General features: G+C 42.7%; 1 protein-coding gene across 1 annotated transcript in view; it reads right to left on the bottom strand.

Moving 5' to 3' along the window:
• LOC128429186 (lysine-specific demethylase RSBN1L) overlaps positions 1-14993 on the bottom strand; it is a 31409-nt gene that overhangs the window by 12689 nt on the left and 3727 nt on the right. Inside the window, exons 2-4 of the mRNA XM_053415467.1 lie at positions 10843-10995; positions 6238-6791; positions 5983-6141 (exon numbers count right to left, since the gene is read on the bottom strand). Of these exons, the coding sequence (XP_053271442.1) occupies positions 5983-6141; positions 6238-6791; positions 10843-10995 (866 nt within the window). The remainder of the gene's footprint in view (positions 1-5982; positions 6142-6237; positions 6792-10842; positions 10996-14993) is intronic.

Here is a 14993-nt window from a genome sequence, read left to right as displayed (position 1 = left end):
ATGAGGGGAAGAGGGACAGATGGAGAGAAAGTTGAAGAGAAGAAGCTGTAAAAGAGGAGAAACAAACACAGGAAACACAGAGAAGACAGACAAAGAGAAAAAGAAATGGAGGCAAGGATGGAAGTAACTCAAAGGGGAGTGAAGTAAGGAGGGACGAGGGCAAGAGGGAGCAGAGAAGGAGTAAATACAAGGTAAAGAGACAAAGGAGGGAGGGGGAGAGAGGGGCAAGAGAAGTAAAGGAGAGATAATCAAATCTGCAACACTGAGATGGAAAAAAGACTTGAAGGATAAAGGCTCCAGGGTGCATCCTTGAGCAAGGCACTAAATCCCCAAATAGCTGCTGAGAGGCCCGAACCTCAGGTGCAGATCTCAGGTGTGTGTGTGTGTGTGTGTGTGTGTGTGTGTGTGTGTGTGTGTGTGTGTGTGTGTGTGTGTGTGTGTGTGTGTGTGTGTGTGTGTGTGTGTGTGTGTGTGTGTGTGTGTGTGTTATTCAGCTATTACCTCTGGGGTGTTGGTGTTAATGAGGAAACGTTCTCAGTCCAGTGGTGTGGTTATTTATAGAAAGTCTATACATCTTCCACCACCATCTTAAAACATATCTCTTCCGACTATACCTTGGTAATAACTTTAGTTAAAACTATACAATTTAGTAGCACGTAAATAGCACTTACTTAAAGCACTTTGTAGTTTGGCTTTCTTGAAGAAATAGTACTTTCTTGATTCTTGTTGTTCTGGGTTTGTACCTTCATTGTTGAATGCACATATTGTAAGTCGCTTTGGATAAAAACGTCAGCTAAATGAAGTGTAATGTAATTTACATTGGCAGATAATTAGTAGTGATTGATTGGACGAGTATGATACGCTTGGATTAAAAACTGGATTATCTACATTAATTAAGAGTTGGGATGAAAAGACCAACTAATCACCGTACACAGGATGTGGTGACACATCACTGTCATATTTGGCAAATATTAAATATATATATTCCAAATTTTAGCCCAGGCATAAGAAAACTGACTTGTATTTGTGCAATTGATCATTTAAACTATTTATTTATACTTTTTTTTTTTTTATATGCACAATTACAAAGTTGATTAAAATGTGTAATGTGTTTGCCCCGAGTCAATCGACAATGAAATGAAAGAAAGACACACGGCAAATGTTCAGAGGCTGGAACCAGCAAATGTTTGATTTTGTAAAACTCCTTCAGGTGCTTGGGGGCACGGAGAGTAAAGGAACTGAACACATTAGTTAAGCTGTTAAACGTGGAACCAGCTGATTTGTCTGACAACCTACAACATGAAACCGCTGAGCAGCAAAGCAACAACAGGCTCAGAGCTCGGTGCAGCAACCTCCCTCTGCTCTGGTCCAACAAACTGCACGTAGGTCATGAGGATTTTCTCATTCTGGATGATTAGCACTGACGTTTTTGTTTTTTTTCAGAAACGACGGCTGTGACTGCTTCTCTTTAAAAACGATTTGGGCAAAGACTAAAAACAGACTGAACCAAACCTGGAAAGCCAGACGCACCAAACAGCAGCGCGGTGGGTTAAGGTTTATCCAACTGCAATCTGAAATTGTCAAATTACACACAGTAGATACCAGTCCCCTAAACCTCACATCAAATGATCAATGAACTATTCTATGAGAAATCAAGCATAACGCCAAAAATCACAATGTTAAAGAAATCCTGAATCTGCCACTTTGTCCAGATCTGTGTCAAAATGAGCCCACATCTCATCCTTCCAACAAATTTCATGGAAATCATTTCTGTAGTTTTGCCATAATCCTGCTGACGAATAAACAAACCGACAAAGAAACGGCATCACCTCCTTGGCGGGGGTAAGAAAATAAATCACATTATTTCCACCGCATCTGTCTGAGCGCTGACACTGTGTAATATCCACATAAGATGACGGGAAGCTTGAAATACTCACTCCACACATATAAACACAACTTTAAATAGTCTCACTGAGTCAATGACCTAAATACTCGCAGAGAAATATGTGTTTGTGTGCAAACATGGATCCAAAAGTGTTTGTACAGTTTCCCTCTGCTAGCGTTGAGAAAGTCGAGTGTACGTTTGGCCTTTTGCGTGCTTGTAATTGTGCCTATGCATGTCAATTTTCTGTTTGTGTGTGTGTGTGTGTTTGCACATGCATAATTTAGGTGCAGAATAACCCCCACTGAGTTTGAACACTATCACAGGCAGAGTAAGAGTATTAGGAAACACTGCGTCTGAAATAAACCGATAAATGTGACAGTCAATGATTTTCTCTCTCTCTCTCTCTCTCACACACACACACACACACACACACACACACACACACACACACACACACACACCCATGTGATGGCAAACAGAAGGAAACAGGAAATGTGACGGACTTCCTCCGAGCTGTGCTCTTCAAGATGCTCCGGTCCTTCCTCACCTCTGTGTACGTGCATAAAAACACACCACAAGAGAACATGTGTGAAAACAAACGGTGACATCGTCTTTATCTGTGTCTTCCGCTGCTAAGCTTCACCATGAGCTTTATTATAGGGAGAATAAAGATGGCAAATACACACTGTTGAGTCAAACAATAAAAATTCTGCTCACAGAGGAATACGACCTCTGTAACTTTATCTAAATTTACTGCCTCTCCCACGTCTGCAAATTCACAAGATTAAAAAGCCCACATAATTATATGTAATTATCATAACTGTCATCTCTCCCCAGCTGTTACTTTCTTTCTCTGGCTAAAAACTGTATGTTTTTAACAGATCATCCGCTTTCCCCTGGCAGATTATTTTTCTCTCGGCTGTCAGTCTCCACCTCCTGCACTGCCTCGCTCCCTGATAACACTCCTGTCCCCGGTTGGAAGTCTATTAGATCAGGCCTCTTCTCTTTCCTGCTCTCCTTTCCGTCTCTGGGTCTCACACTCGTTAATTCTATAACAACTTTTCCCTGGTCCTGCCAACGCCACTTTCACTCTGTTAATGTGGCGACATCGCCCTGCTGCTCCCTGACCTCCTCCTGACCCGACTTCTCTCCTCCTCTCTCTTTCTCAATTATTATGTCCAGTCAGTCTCTGGCTAAGTCTATTAGTCTGTTACTGTGACTGAGTAACAACAAAAGCTTCTGGCTGCTGAGAGCTGATTGGTGCCTCGAACACAAGCTCACATACGTTTCCTTACATAATCTCTCCCTCGGCTCGGACACAAACACACACGTGTGAATGCACAACAACACAGTCATGGAATTGTTTGTTTTGATATAAATTGAGTCGTCGCTGTGGTTCCGAGGCTGAAATGTGAGAGCGGTGCGACATGAAAGTCTACGTTTGATTTGTCAACACACCGGTGGAGATTATGTGGAGGCCAAGTGCAAAGAGGATGCCTGTGGGTTGTTGTGTGTTGTGTCAGGAGGAGGTAAAGTCAGATAAGATGAGGTTCACAAATAACTATCCTGGTTAAGAGCTGAAACAAGGGACACCGAAAATCAGCAGGGATTTCCTATATATAAAGAGCTGCTACAGGCTTAATTCCTATAAGCAAATATGTATTCCCAAATACGTGTTCCCTGGTCCGAATAAATACTAACTGTGAGTGAGTGAACATATTTCTGTAAATGCTCTTACACAGCTCCCAGGGTAATACAACATTAAAACCGCTGCAGTCCCCTCATTGCCTTTGAATTAATCTTCTGATGTCGTAACTACATCATTAGACGCGGTGACTAAACAGCAGAGATCAAATTACCTCATTGTCCAAGAGCATCACACAGTGTATTGTCTGCCGGGCTGTACCTGCCCTGAGAAAATGGAGCGCTGTAATCTCCCATAATCCTCACCAGCTCTGAAAATGCCTTAAGTCAGGTGCTGAATACAAATGACTGACACACACAGGAAATGCTGATGTTTTGATCATCTCGACATGAACACAATCCCAAAAAATGTCCCCTCTTTCCTCTCCCTGCTAAATACAAACACACAGCCGCACAAAAAACTGCCATCCAGTCATCTGTGACCGGAGCAGAGACAAACAAAAGAGCAGAAAACATAAAACGCGCATGATGAACCATTTATCTCGGAGGGTGTGCGTTTATACCTGTGCCTGTGTGTATATATCATTGTGTATGCACGTGTGTGTGTGTCTGCAGACTATATGTCTACTTCCCAAGGTCACTGCAGAAAGCTGGGAGGGAGGAAAAAAATTAACAAGTCCAGTGGACAATGACGTTAGCCGTGCAAGGAACAGTACTCTTAAAGGGACAGCTTAGGACACGGGTATGAAAATGGAAAAGTCTACTTTGACGACACACGATTTAGACATTTGATTACTTCTTTTGAAATATTCAGAATCATGAGGAAATCCGGGATGCGTTTGTGGAGGCAAAAACCGCCAGAGACACACAAAACATTGTGAATATTTCATAATAGGAAGGAAAAAATAAAATATGTCCGGAGGGAGAGCGATAGAGCATAAACTGCTCTGCCTCCTGTAGTACGACAGACACACACACACGGTGGCACAGTGTGGTAACCGGTGTTGCCTGCACTCACATTGAAAAAAAGAGCATGGCAGTATCTCAATACAAAACCACTCAAGAGGCTTGAGGCAACAAAAGGCTTTTCATTAGTGAACTACAGACATGGGAAATCTCTAAATGAAGAGGTCTCGCTGTGTCACTGTGCACAGAGGACACAATCCAGACACACACACACACACACAGAGGCAAACACACACTTCTCGTTTTTCCTGTTGTCCTCAAAAGGCTATGTAGGGTTCTGAGGGTGAGTTAGAGGCATCTCGCCACATCTGCTACTATACTGGTGGTGGTTTCAAAAGAAAAAGAGGAAAAACACCTTTGGCGTTGGTTCGTCTGACTGTGAGGCTGCCACCTGCCAGACAGCGGTCGTCTCTTACAGCCTGACACTTTAACTCTTGGATTTTCATCCTCTTGCTTTACTGTACTGAGGGGAAAAGTCAAAATTCATAGAGAGGAAGGGAAGAGAAAGCAAATGGCTGCGTGATCTGGCCTTCGGGGTGGACATCACCAAGCACCTCTCAGGTTCCATCAAGCCTTTCAACCCTCTGCTTTCAAATGTGAAATCATCTGAAGAGACATTATTGCAGTGAAAAGTGGCCACACTCAAGAGAATCTGCTGGTTACTTTGAAAAACTCCTCTAGTTATTTGGTGAGAGGTTTCAGGATATGAAAAATAAAAAATAAATGAATTGAACATGTTTGTTGGACTTCCTGTGACGTCATGACCGAGGCAACAGTGGGATCCAGAAGCTCCCGGAGGAGAACTTGGCTAAAAACTAGCCAAAAATGTAATTACACTTTTGTTTCCCATCTAAACTACTCAAAACAACTAACCGTGATGATTAGCGTTCGAAGAGAGACAGAAAAGAAGAACAACAAAACTCCAAAAACCTACAAAGAACGTGTTTGTTAAGCCATTTAAAGGTGGAACACTGATTATACAACCAGACAACCAAACAACACCAAACCATTGAGCTGCAGAGCAACAGTGAGCTCAAGCCAAATGTCACATTTGACCTTCTTTACAGAAATATTTGTTGGTATACATCCCTTCAAATAGGTGATTGACTACTTTCCCATTGCCAGTAGAGGAGTTTTCTATTTTTACTTTCTATTTTTTCGCAGTGCGTCATGTTTGACGTCATGCACCCTGAACTGATGCACTCTCTCACCTCGCTGTCTTGCCAAATTAGCGCGGTCACTCAGGTGGCTCCTTTCATCACTGCCAATCGCAGCCGATAAAACCCTGTGTCTACTGTAGAGTCATTTTACCCAGCAATGAATGCCAACTGTATCCATTCCCATTCCACACAAAAGCCAGACATCAGTGGGTTTGCTGACCAGTGGAAAAAGGGGCTATAGAAAGGAATGGACCTCCATAGATAAATGTTCCCCACCCCTGATCCAATCCATGTTCCTCTGCCTGTATGTGATTGTGTCTGACTAACCTGAGAGTAGAAACTAGCCATAGTTGTAGTTTCTATGTCCTTCTTTGCCAGTATTTCCATTTTGACTGGAGCTGCTGGGAATTTGGTGGAGAAGTAATCCAAGAAATCAGGCAGGTAGCTGGCTTCTCCGTGGACGATTCCCATGACATAATGAGCTGCCTGGAAAACAGGGTCAGTAGATCAATTCAGATCATATCTATCATTTGAATTTTAGAGAAAATTCATACTGCAGCTGCTTCCGTATCTTTGCCGTACCTGCGACGAGTCCTCGCTGAACGCCAGGGTGACAAACTCTTGGGCAAATCTCTGCTTCTGTCCCATCGACAGAGCGGAGAGCTGTGAGGTGTAGGCATGAGCCACAAGTGCCCCCCCGTTTGGCTGGTTCTCTATGTGGATGTACGGAGCAAACTCCAGACCTGCCATCCCGGGGTAGGAGCCCTGCGGCTGCTGTTTGGTCGGCCGAGGGAGCGGTGCCTTGATGGAGGAGTATGGATCGCCGGGGGTGTTTTGAAGTGAGGCGCTTAAGAGGAATTTTGAGGCAAGAGAAGCAGTAGGAGGAGAGGAGGGGACGTGTGAGGTTTTGTTGTTCGGCGAGGGGTAAACCGGCAGCGGCGTCTTGAACGGAGACAGGGGGGATTTGTGCGTGTGATCGGTGGGGAGAAGCAGGCCGGCACAAATAGTTTGGCAGGAGCGGTGGTACATCTTCACTCGTTTGTGCTTCTCCCCCTCTTTGTGTTTCTTCTTCTTTTTCTTCTTGACTTTTTTGATTTGCAGCTCCTCCGCGTTGACCTGGGCTTTTTCGTTTTCATCTGGACAGTGACAGAACGAGAAGAGGAGAAAAATGACCTCGTTATTTAGAGAGACAAGACTTATGAGAGGAGAGGCTGTTCTTCAAAAAGAGGAAGAAGGCGCGTTAAAAAATCTATTCATGTCTGCTTTCCGGAACCACATATAAATTCACTAGATCCGGATTTCTATTTGGACCTGCACCAAATGTGGACTCATAAATATCAGTCCAATAAACATGTCAGAGTTTGTTTCATCATGATCCATGAATTATTCACTGAGAATCAACAAATATGCTGAAAAATGTTAAAGAAAGTGAAGAAAAAATATAATAAAAATCCAGCAAACTAACAGACAACAAACAAACCGAGATGAAAACTAAAAACATTCCGTGGTGGAGTTAATAAGGACCAATAATAAGTGCAGTAAAATGACAAACTTCCAGGAATTATGGTAGAGAATAAAACGGGGCGTAACTGCCAGTGAAATAGAATACTCTTACTAACAGATTTTAATCACCATGATAAACTGATACCAGATAATCTCCCCTGGTAAAAAAAACTAAACAATTCAAACAAAAATATGAGTCCTAACTATTTTAAGCGAATGTGGACATATGAGTCATAGCTTTTCCCAGATGGTGCACATCTCCTGGGGTGCATGCATAAAATAAATTGAAGAGCATGCGTTGGAATCCCTGGAGAAAAGCAGATATGACTAAGCCAGGAAACCAGCTTTCAAGTGACTTATTTGAACGGAGATAATAGTGTCGATCTCTTAAAAGCCGAGGGCAGGACTAAGTGGAACATGCAATTTATTTCCATGGTGCTGCTGTTCGTACTGTGTATGTGTGAGAGAGTTTGTCAGAGCTGTTTATGTCGTTCTGCAAAAGTATCAGTGGTTCGTTCTTTCCAAGTGGTTGTGTAAACAAGTGGACGTGTATACTTACTGTGTGTGTGTGTGTGTTTGTGTCACTGTGATAGGGGCACTGCTGCCTCAGCATAATTCAAACATCAGCTATCATCCCCCGAGAAAACACACACCACACACATATATAAACACTTCAGCCTAGTTTGTTCCCCACACACGTTCAACTCGACATGAGACAGGATGAAAAACAGCAGAGAGAGAGAGAGAGAGAGAGAGAGAGAGAGAGAGAGAGAGAGAGAGAGAGAGAGAGAGAGAGAGAGAGAGAGAGAGAGAGAGAGAGAGAGAGAGAGAGCAATAAAGAGAGCAACACAGAGATGGTATTTGCAGCACAATACCCAAGCTACTAATCCACAAGCTCTTTAACCCACAAGTCCCCCCTCCCCGAATTCACACACACATACACACACACACACACATACACACACACACATACACACACACATACACACACACACAGGTTTATTCCTAAACATCAACCCACAGAGAAGCATTACAATAAGGTGAAAATAAGAGAAACATTTGTTCGGACATTACATTGATGCATGTATGAAATGATGTAATTAACACAGCCAATTATTCAGTGACCCAAAATGTTCTTTTAATTTTATAAATACTGATTTAGCACAAATGTTATCAACTTCAATGAGTTCTACATTGTACGAACTGTTTGACTGCGGTTAATTCACAAGAAGAAATTCCCTTCCTTCATTATTTAGAGCAGACTTTCACTGGGAAGCATGTAGCAGCAAAGCATTGATATAAGATCAGTTCTCTTAATCGGCATCAGGAAGGGAGAAATGGAATCAGAACATCTCTAATATATTATGATGAGTTTTATGCATATTTATGTATATTATTGAACAGATGGTCGTGAGCATTTAAAGGTCAAACAAGTTCCCTGTCTAACAACACGCTGAGTCAGAAGCCGATATTGCCGTATGCTGCTTTCTGACTTCCTGTACATGTTAACTCTGGTTGCCAATCTCTCTCTCTCTCTTTCTCTATCTCTCTGTCGAGTTGAAAAATCAACTCTCTCTCTCGCTGATCAAATTTTCTAACTTTCCCTCTGACGCTCTGTTACTCCAACATTTGCGAACGCTGTGATTAAAATGTAAATACACTGTGATTAAATGGCTCACTCACAATCACTGTAAAGCTGCTCTTTGCTCTCTTCAATCTGATTCAATATCCCATCAAGTACCCCAGAGTGTCTATTATCGTAAACACACAAGACTAACCACGAGGATTTCTCACTACAGGCTAACACAACACAACTCTCAGTCACGCCGTTTCCTGACTGGAAGCAGTAAGACTGAAATAGTGGGCCAAATAATCCATCTGTAATTTTCATCTGTAGCCACTGACTGGTATGTGGCCCAAGCCTGACTAAGACTTTGAAATGTCACAGCGTGATCATGAAATATCAACGCAGGGACGTTACGAGTCTGACTTGACTCTTTACAACAGATCAAATCAATCGTGGATAAATGTGCCGTCGCCGTATGCATGTCAGTGTGTGGCGTGTCTGTCCGAAAGGGTCAGGGTTTTAAAGAGAAAACAGCCGCTGTTGATAAATGTGGAGCTGCAGTTCAGTGGCCGAGCTCAGATTTCACGGAGAGAAAGAGAAGAGAGCGGGACGGAGATTACGTCACAGCACTCTGCAAATAATTCACTACTGTCAAAAGGTTAACAATGACACAGTCCGCCACCTCCATAAAAAGTACAGAGCAGAAGACAGACATGTCGAGCTGGTGGAGGGCTGTTAAGTAGGCTTTTACTGGTTTTCATTTAACTTACAGCATTTTATGTATTTTCGTCCCACTTATGTCAGTATTTTCTAACCTTTAAAAAAAGTGTCATTGTTCTTAAGAATATCATATTAGTCCCCAATCATCTGAATGTTAAGATCCTCCACTTTTATTTTTTTTTGAGTAAGCGCCTGACTGACCTCTTATTTTGATATTCACAGACATAACAGTATTTGTATTTATATTTGCCGATATGAAAAGTTTTCTTATACATAATAATCAATGTAGGAAAATATTTGCAACGATAAACAAGGATGAGCTACATTGTCAAAGGCTGTCTCTCAATTCCCCCCCCTCACAATCCTAGCTGACAGACGTAATACCAGTGCACACACACACATACACACACAAACACACACATGCACACATCCACACATACTGTCAGAAGGTCAGACTAAATAAACCCTAAGCCAAACTTCTCCATCTGGTCGAGCAGCGTGGTGCAAAGGTCGACCAAATGCCAGGGATCGAATTCCCAAAGAGAGAAATAAAACCGTTACAACCAGGAGCTTCTCCCACCACACAGACCCTGCTCTACATTGCTCTTTTTTACGACTACCCCACAGTAACTGACTGTTTTCCGACCCCCACTGGGCTGCCGAGCGGTCGTGTGTGTTGCTCGTATGTTGCGAACATAATGATGATTTATTGTACGCTACCCTGTGAAAGTAGGCCATGTTTGGTGAGCTCAGCAGCAGGTTTCCACTGAGACGGATGCTGAGTTTCAACTGGGTGCACTGACACATGGGAAACCATCAGTTTTGACTCAAAGTGTGATGCGATGCGATGATTTTCCGAGCTGGAGTGAATGTGATAAATGATTCCAGTTGGTTTCTGGGTGATTTACCCCATTTTCATTCTACCCCACATTTTAATGAATGATTAATGGTGTCATCATCCAACTGTTTTTCTGTTTCTTACTGCGTACACGATGGGGAGCGACAGGACAGATAGGAGATGGAGAGACGGATTTAACAACTAGCCTGTGGGGGTGTGCAGCTCAAACTCACTGGACCAACACGAAACACTGACACACACTTTATATCTTCCCCGCACAATGTCTTCACTGAAATTAAAAATATATCACTATGCGACTTTTGTTTCTTGTGTCAGAACCTCACCTGAGACCGATACAGTTAACAAGTGTATGGGAATGGTCGTATTCTATTTTTTAAGGCCCGTTATTATGGAGACAGATTACTTCTGATGCAAACCTGAAACAATTTGAGATTATTTTAATTGCAAAAGGTAATTTAAAGCACAATAGTTTGATCCATAATATTAACATTCATGACAAGTCCCTTTATATGCGTGTACATTGTGTGCTTCCACCAACCTTTAATCGGCTGCTTGACTTCTCCGTTCTCCCTCTTGATCTCATTCATCACTTTGTGCTTCTTCTTCTCCTTTTCCCTCTCTCTGTCTTTGACCTTCTTCATCTCCCTCTCCTCTCGGTCTCTCTCCTTCGCCTTGTCCTTGGCGGAGTGCTCTGTGGAACCGGAGGGAAAGAAAGGTTTCAGGTCAACGACGGCAGAGTGCACAAGATTTACTCACCCTCACTTCACTTGGATTTATGTTGCTGACCTCTCCACTGAACTCCTGCCAGGTGCTTCACCTCGGCCAGCGAATTTACTTTTCCGTTATCGTGATACTCTTCCTCATAAAAACAGTTTGTCTCTGCCTTTCCTGCTGCAACACATTCGTCTCCCCAGCACCGCCTCTGCTCTTATCTCTCGTGCTTTCTCAGCAGTGTAATGACCTTCCATTCCTGCACCATTCACTCTAGAGGTTTACTTATAATCTTTAAACTACATCTTTTCTAAATAGACCTCACGTTTCTACACCTTAACTCATCCCTCTCCTATGTTCTGCCCTCACAAGCATGAATATGCTCCGGTTTTAAAAGTCTTAAACTCTTTCTTCGCTTTTTAGCTCAATTTATTTCCTCTTGCAACGATTTTCCATCTGAAAGATTCATTCGAGTGCTGAGGGAATATTACAGATCGAGGAATTGGAGTGCGCTCTAACAACACTCATTGCAAATTGCTGTGGATGAGAGCATCGGTCTAAAATGTAAATATCCCCTCACACACACCTCTTCAGTCATTGGAGTGCTTTCTGAGGAGCCAGGCTCGTCTAACTGGACACAAAGACACTTTTTTCCCTGTAGGTCAACATCTCTCACCCCCAACTGAGCTAAAAGAAAACTTCATCTTCCTTAAAATAACTCTATCTTTTATTATTAGCCTCTTTTGATTCTTTATTTCCTTATCCCCAGGAAGAAATACAAAAGAACTCCTTTGTTTTGTTCCTGCATCACTTCTTTTTGCTGTTCTTTCTTTTCCTTTCCAAAGAACTTCTTTTCTCTGAAATCCGTCAGATCCCTCTTTTAAGAGGAAGCTGTGTTCACTCTCCTGTGGATGTGGGGAGTGGGAAAGTGAACACAGTGGGGTTTGGACTCACTGTTTGCAGGATCAAAGGAGAAAATGCTTTGAAAGTATAAAAAGCTTACAGGAGCAGCAGGAAAATTAGAGTTAAATCGGCACACTCGTTTCAATTATGTATAAATATTTTCAATTTTGGGACATTTTCACAACTGAAAGTCCATACCGAGGTAATATCATCATGATTTTACTACCAGAATATTCACCCTCAACACTTGAGGCCAACAAAAATTGCCCTGGAGGCTAAATTGTCTCAGACATATCCGACGGGCTTAGAGATTGGATCCAGACCAGGACCACCTAGTTTGGCCCGGCTCAACTTTGGTCCGCAGATCATGATCCGAGTCACAGTTCACGCTTGTTATTTTTGGTTCAGCCTAAACTAAAAACGTCAGGAGGTCTGGACCAAACAAGGCAGATGTGAAAATGGTCCTAAGAGTAATATTTGTCTTTGCCACTCATGATGAAGCAGGTAGTCATTCCCCTCATACTCTGTGGTTAAGAGAAGGAAGAAACCATTTTTAGAACTATGCAAAAACAGTGCTGTAAAATACCCAGACACTGTGAGCGGCCTGGCGGAAAAGAAATAACGCGCAACTTGTTTCCAAACATCAAGTTTTTTGCTCCACAGGAAACTGCCTACAAAGGTGGGCTCACTCAGATCTACTGCCAGATCAGAGAAAACATGTCAGACCATGTCGCTGCAGTAACTCTCATAAACTACAGGTTTAGAGGCAATAGAAGGTAAATTAGCCCGGGTGGCTGGCGTAGCTTTAATACAGTGGAGAACAAGCGTATTCATCACAGCTTGAGAGGAGGGTCTTCCCTTTCAAATAGAGAGAAAACATCTTTCTGAACTTTGTGAGATGTAAGAAGACAGGGTTGTAAAGTGCTCTGGTAGATTAGGTGACATCCAATGAAAAAAAAAATAGTCATTATAACAAGGTGATGCAACAAAGATATAAATGACTCTAATGAAAGCGATCCATAAAACTGAAACTATTTTTTCTCTCGTTTTTGTTTGGGGACTTTCTGGCAGCAGGCAGTTGGAAGGGGAACACAGCAGGTGGGTTTCACTGTTTGGATGATCACAGGAGGGAAACACTTTGAAAGATAGAGGGCCCGCGGCAGGCGGTTTGTAAGATTCAACTGCACCAGCACTCACTGGCATCCAACTTTCTCGAGGTTGTGGAGGAAAATAAACAATTCAAAAAAAGAATCAAAGCGGTATCCACGTTTCGCTTCTTGCTCGTTATTTTTTATGTAAATCGCAAACTGGAAACCTGCCTCCTCCAAACGTCTGTCCTTGAAATTAACTTTATTTTGCGTGTGCAATGTTAACTTGGTAGAAACCCAAGGCAGCACAGTGTTTAGAGCTGTAGCCCGGCCAGTTTTAAATGTGTGCTAGCAACGTGATAAGGCTGCCGACCTGTCCAGGGTGTTCCCTGCCTCGCGCCAAAAGGCATGCTGGGATTGGCTCCAGCCCGCTGCGGCTCGAAAACAGGACGACAGCTTCAGAAAACAGATGAAGGAAACACTGATCTTATCAAAGGTTCCCATGTGAAAGTCCTTGTTATTTCACACTATTCAGACATCCTCTATTTAACATTGACTTCTATGCTCTAAGAGTTTGATTCTAACACGACAGACTGTTTCAATCTGGACTTCAGATTTTCTTGTGTAGATAATAAAACCAAATCATTCAAACTGTGTCTGTGGAAGCTTCAAAGCTTCTTTGACTGAGCTCCGAACTGGACGTCACAGCTTGTGGAGGACTCCCATCTGAGCAAAATGCTGGACACTAAAAAACACATGTCTGACTCAGGCTGCAATGTTGTGGCAAACTGGAATGAAAGACAATGGGTAAAAGCCATGCAGGTCGTCAGTGTGCATGTGCTAGACCCTGAATGATTTTGATTATGGGGGGGGGGGGGGGGGGGAGAGAGAGAGACAGAGATGCAGATACCAGTATTAGGGAGCAAAACATTTCTGATACCAAACCAAACAACAAAGAAATGTAATTGAGGCTGGATATTTCCCAAGAAAGAAATTTGGTGTGTTTCAACATCTCCATTGATTTCATTCATGGAACTAAATCTAAATCTAGTGGATTCATTTATGGTTTCATATGTTTCATAAGGGGCCTGTTAGACCTCGGAATGTACGCAATTTATTGAGGGCCATTCTACTTTTTTCTCTATAATAAAAGTTTTCACGTTGGAAAATGCTGATGCAGATATGTCTGTGAACGGCTCATATCTGCCCATTGTTATCAGCCAACCGATAAATCAGTCAGGCTCTAGAAGTCATATTTTAAGGGTTCACACACACAACATCGACTGTAAGTCATACATCACTTCACTTATCAGCAGGCCAGCAGACATAAATGAAAGGGAAGTTGATAAAGAATGAAAGATGGGCTCCTCAGATCTGAGTCTCGCTCCCCTCTGCGTGAGGCCGACTAATCGGGTAAAAAGGCACAAGAAAGTTTCAGATCTTTTTAGTCAGTGTAGCTTAACTCACTGTGAAATACAGGTAGACCTGCTCCCCAACAAAACCCTGAAAACATTACACGCTCAGTTTACCCCTGATGGTGTAGAAAAGGCCACGCTTCACAATTCAAGGCGATTTCAAAATGATTTAGCAGAAAGGTTCATAAAGTCTTTGCCATTCTACTGAACTGCTACTGTACATGAGTTAAGTGTCTCATCATTTTTTGGGACTGAACAAATGAACCAGACGACAGTTACTTAATTGGGTGCTGATTGCAGCTAAGCTTCCATTTCTCTTCCCTTTTCTCCACCGGCTGCACTCGGCCACAGAGAAGTCCGGGGCGTAGTCAGGGATTCTGGAAGCTTTGTGCACTTACATGCGCACCCGTATCCCAATTACAGCAGTTCAGACAATTACATGATTCACCGCAACCCGACTTCCCATTAGCATAGTTTTGCCTGACTTTTGAATAGTCAGAATGATGTGTCCACTTCCTCCCACTATCCAGAAATGAAGCCAAGATACAAACACTGCCATCTTGTGAGTCTGA

This window comes from Pleuronectes platessa, chromosome 22, assembly GCF_947347685.1.
Source record: "Pleuronectes platessa chromosome 22, fPlePla1.1, whole genome shotgun sequence".
Lineage (NCBI taxonomy): Eukaryota > Metazoa > Chordata > Actinopteri > Pleuronectiformes > Pleuronectidae > Pleuronectes > Pleuronectes platessa.
Note: the sequence above shows the minus strand (reverse complement) of the source record. Positions and strands in the feature narration are given on the sequence as shown.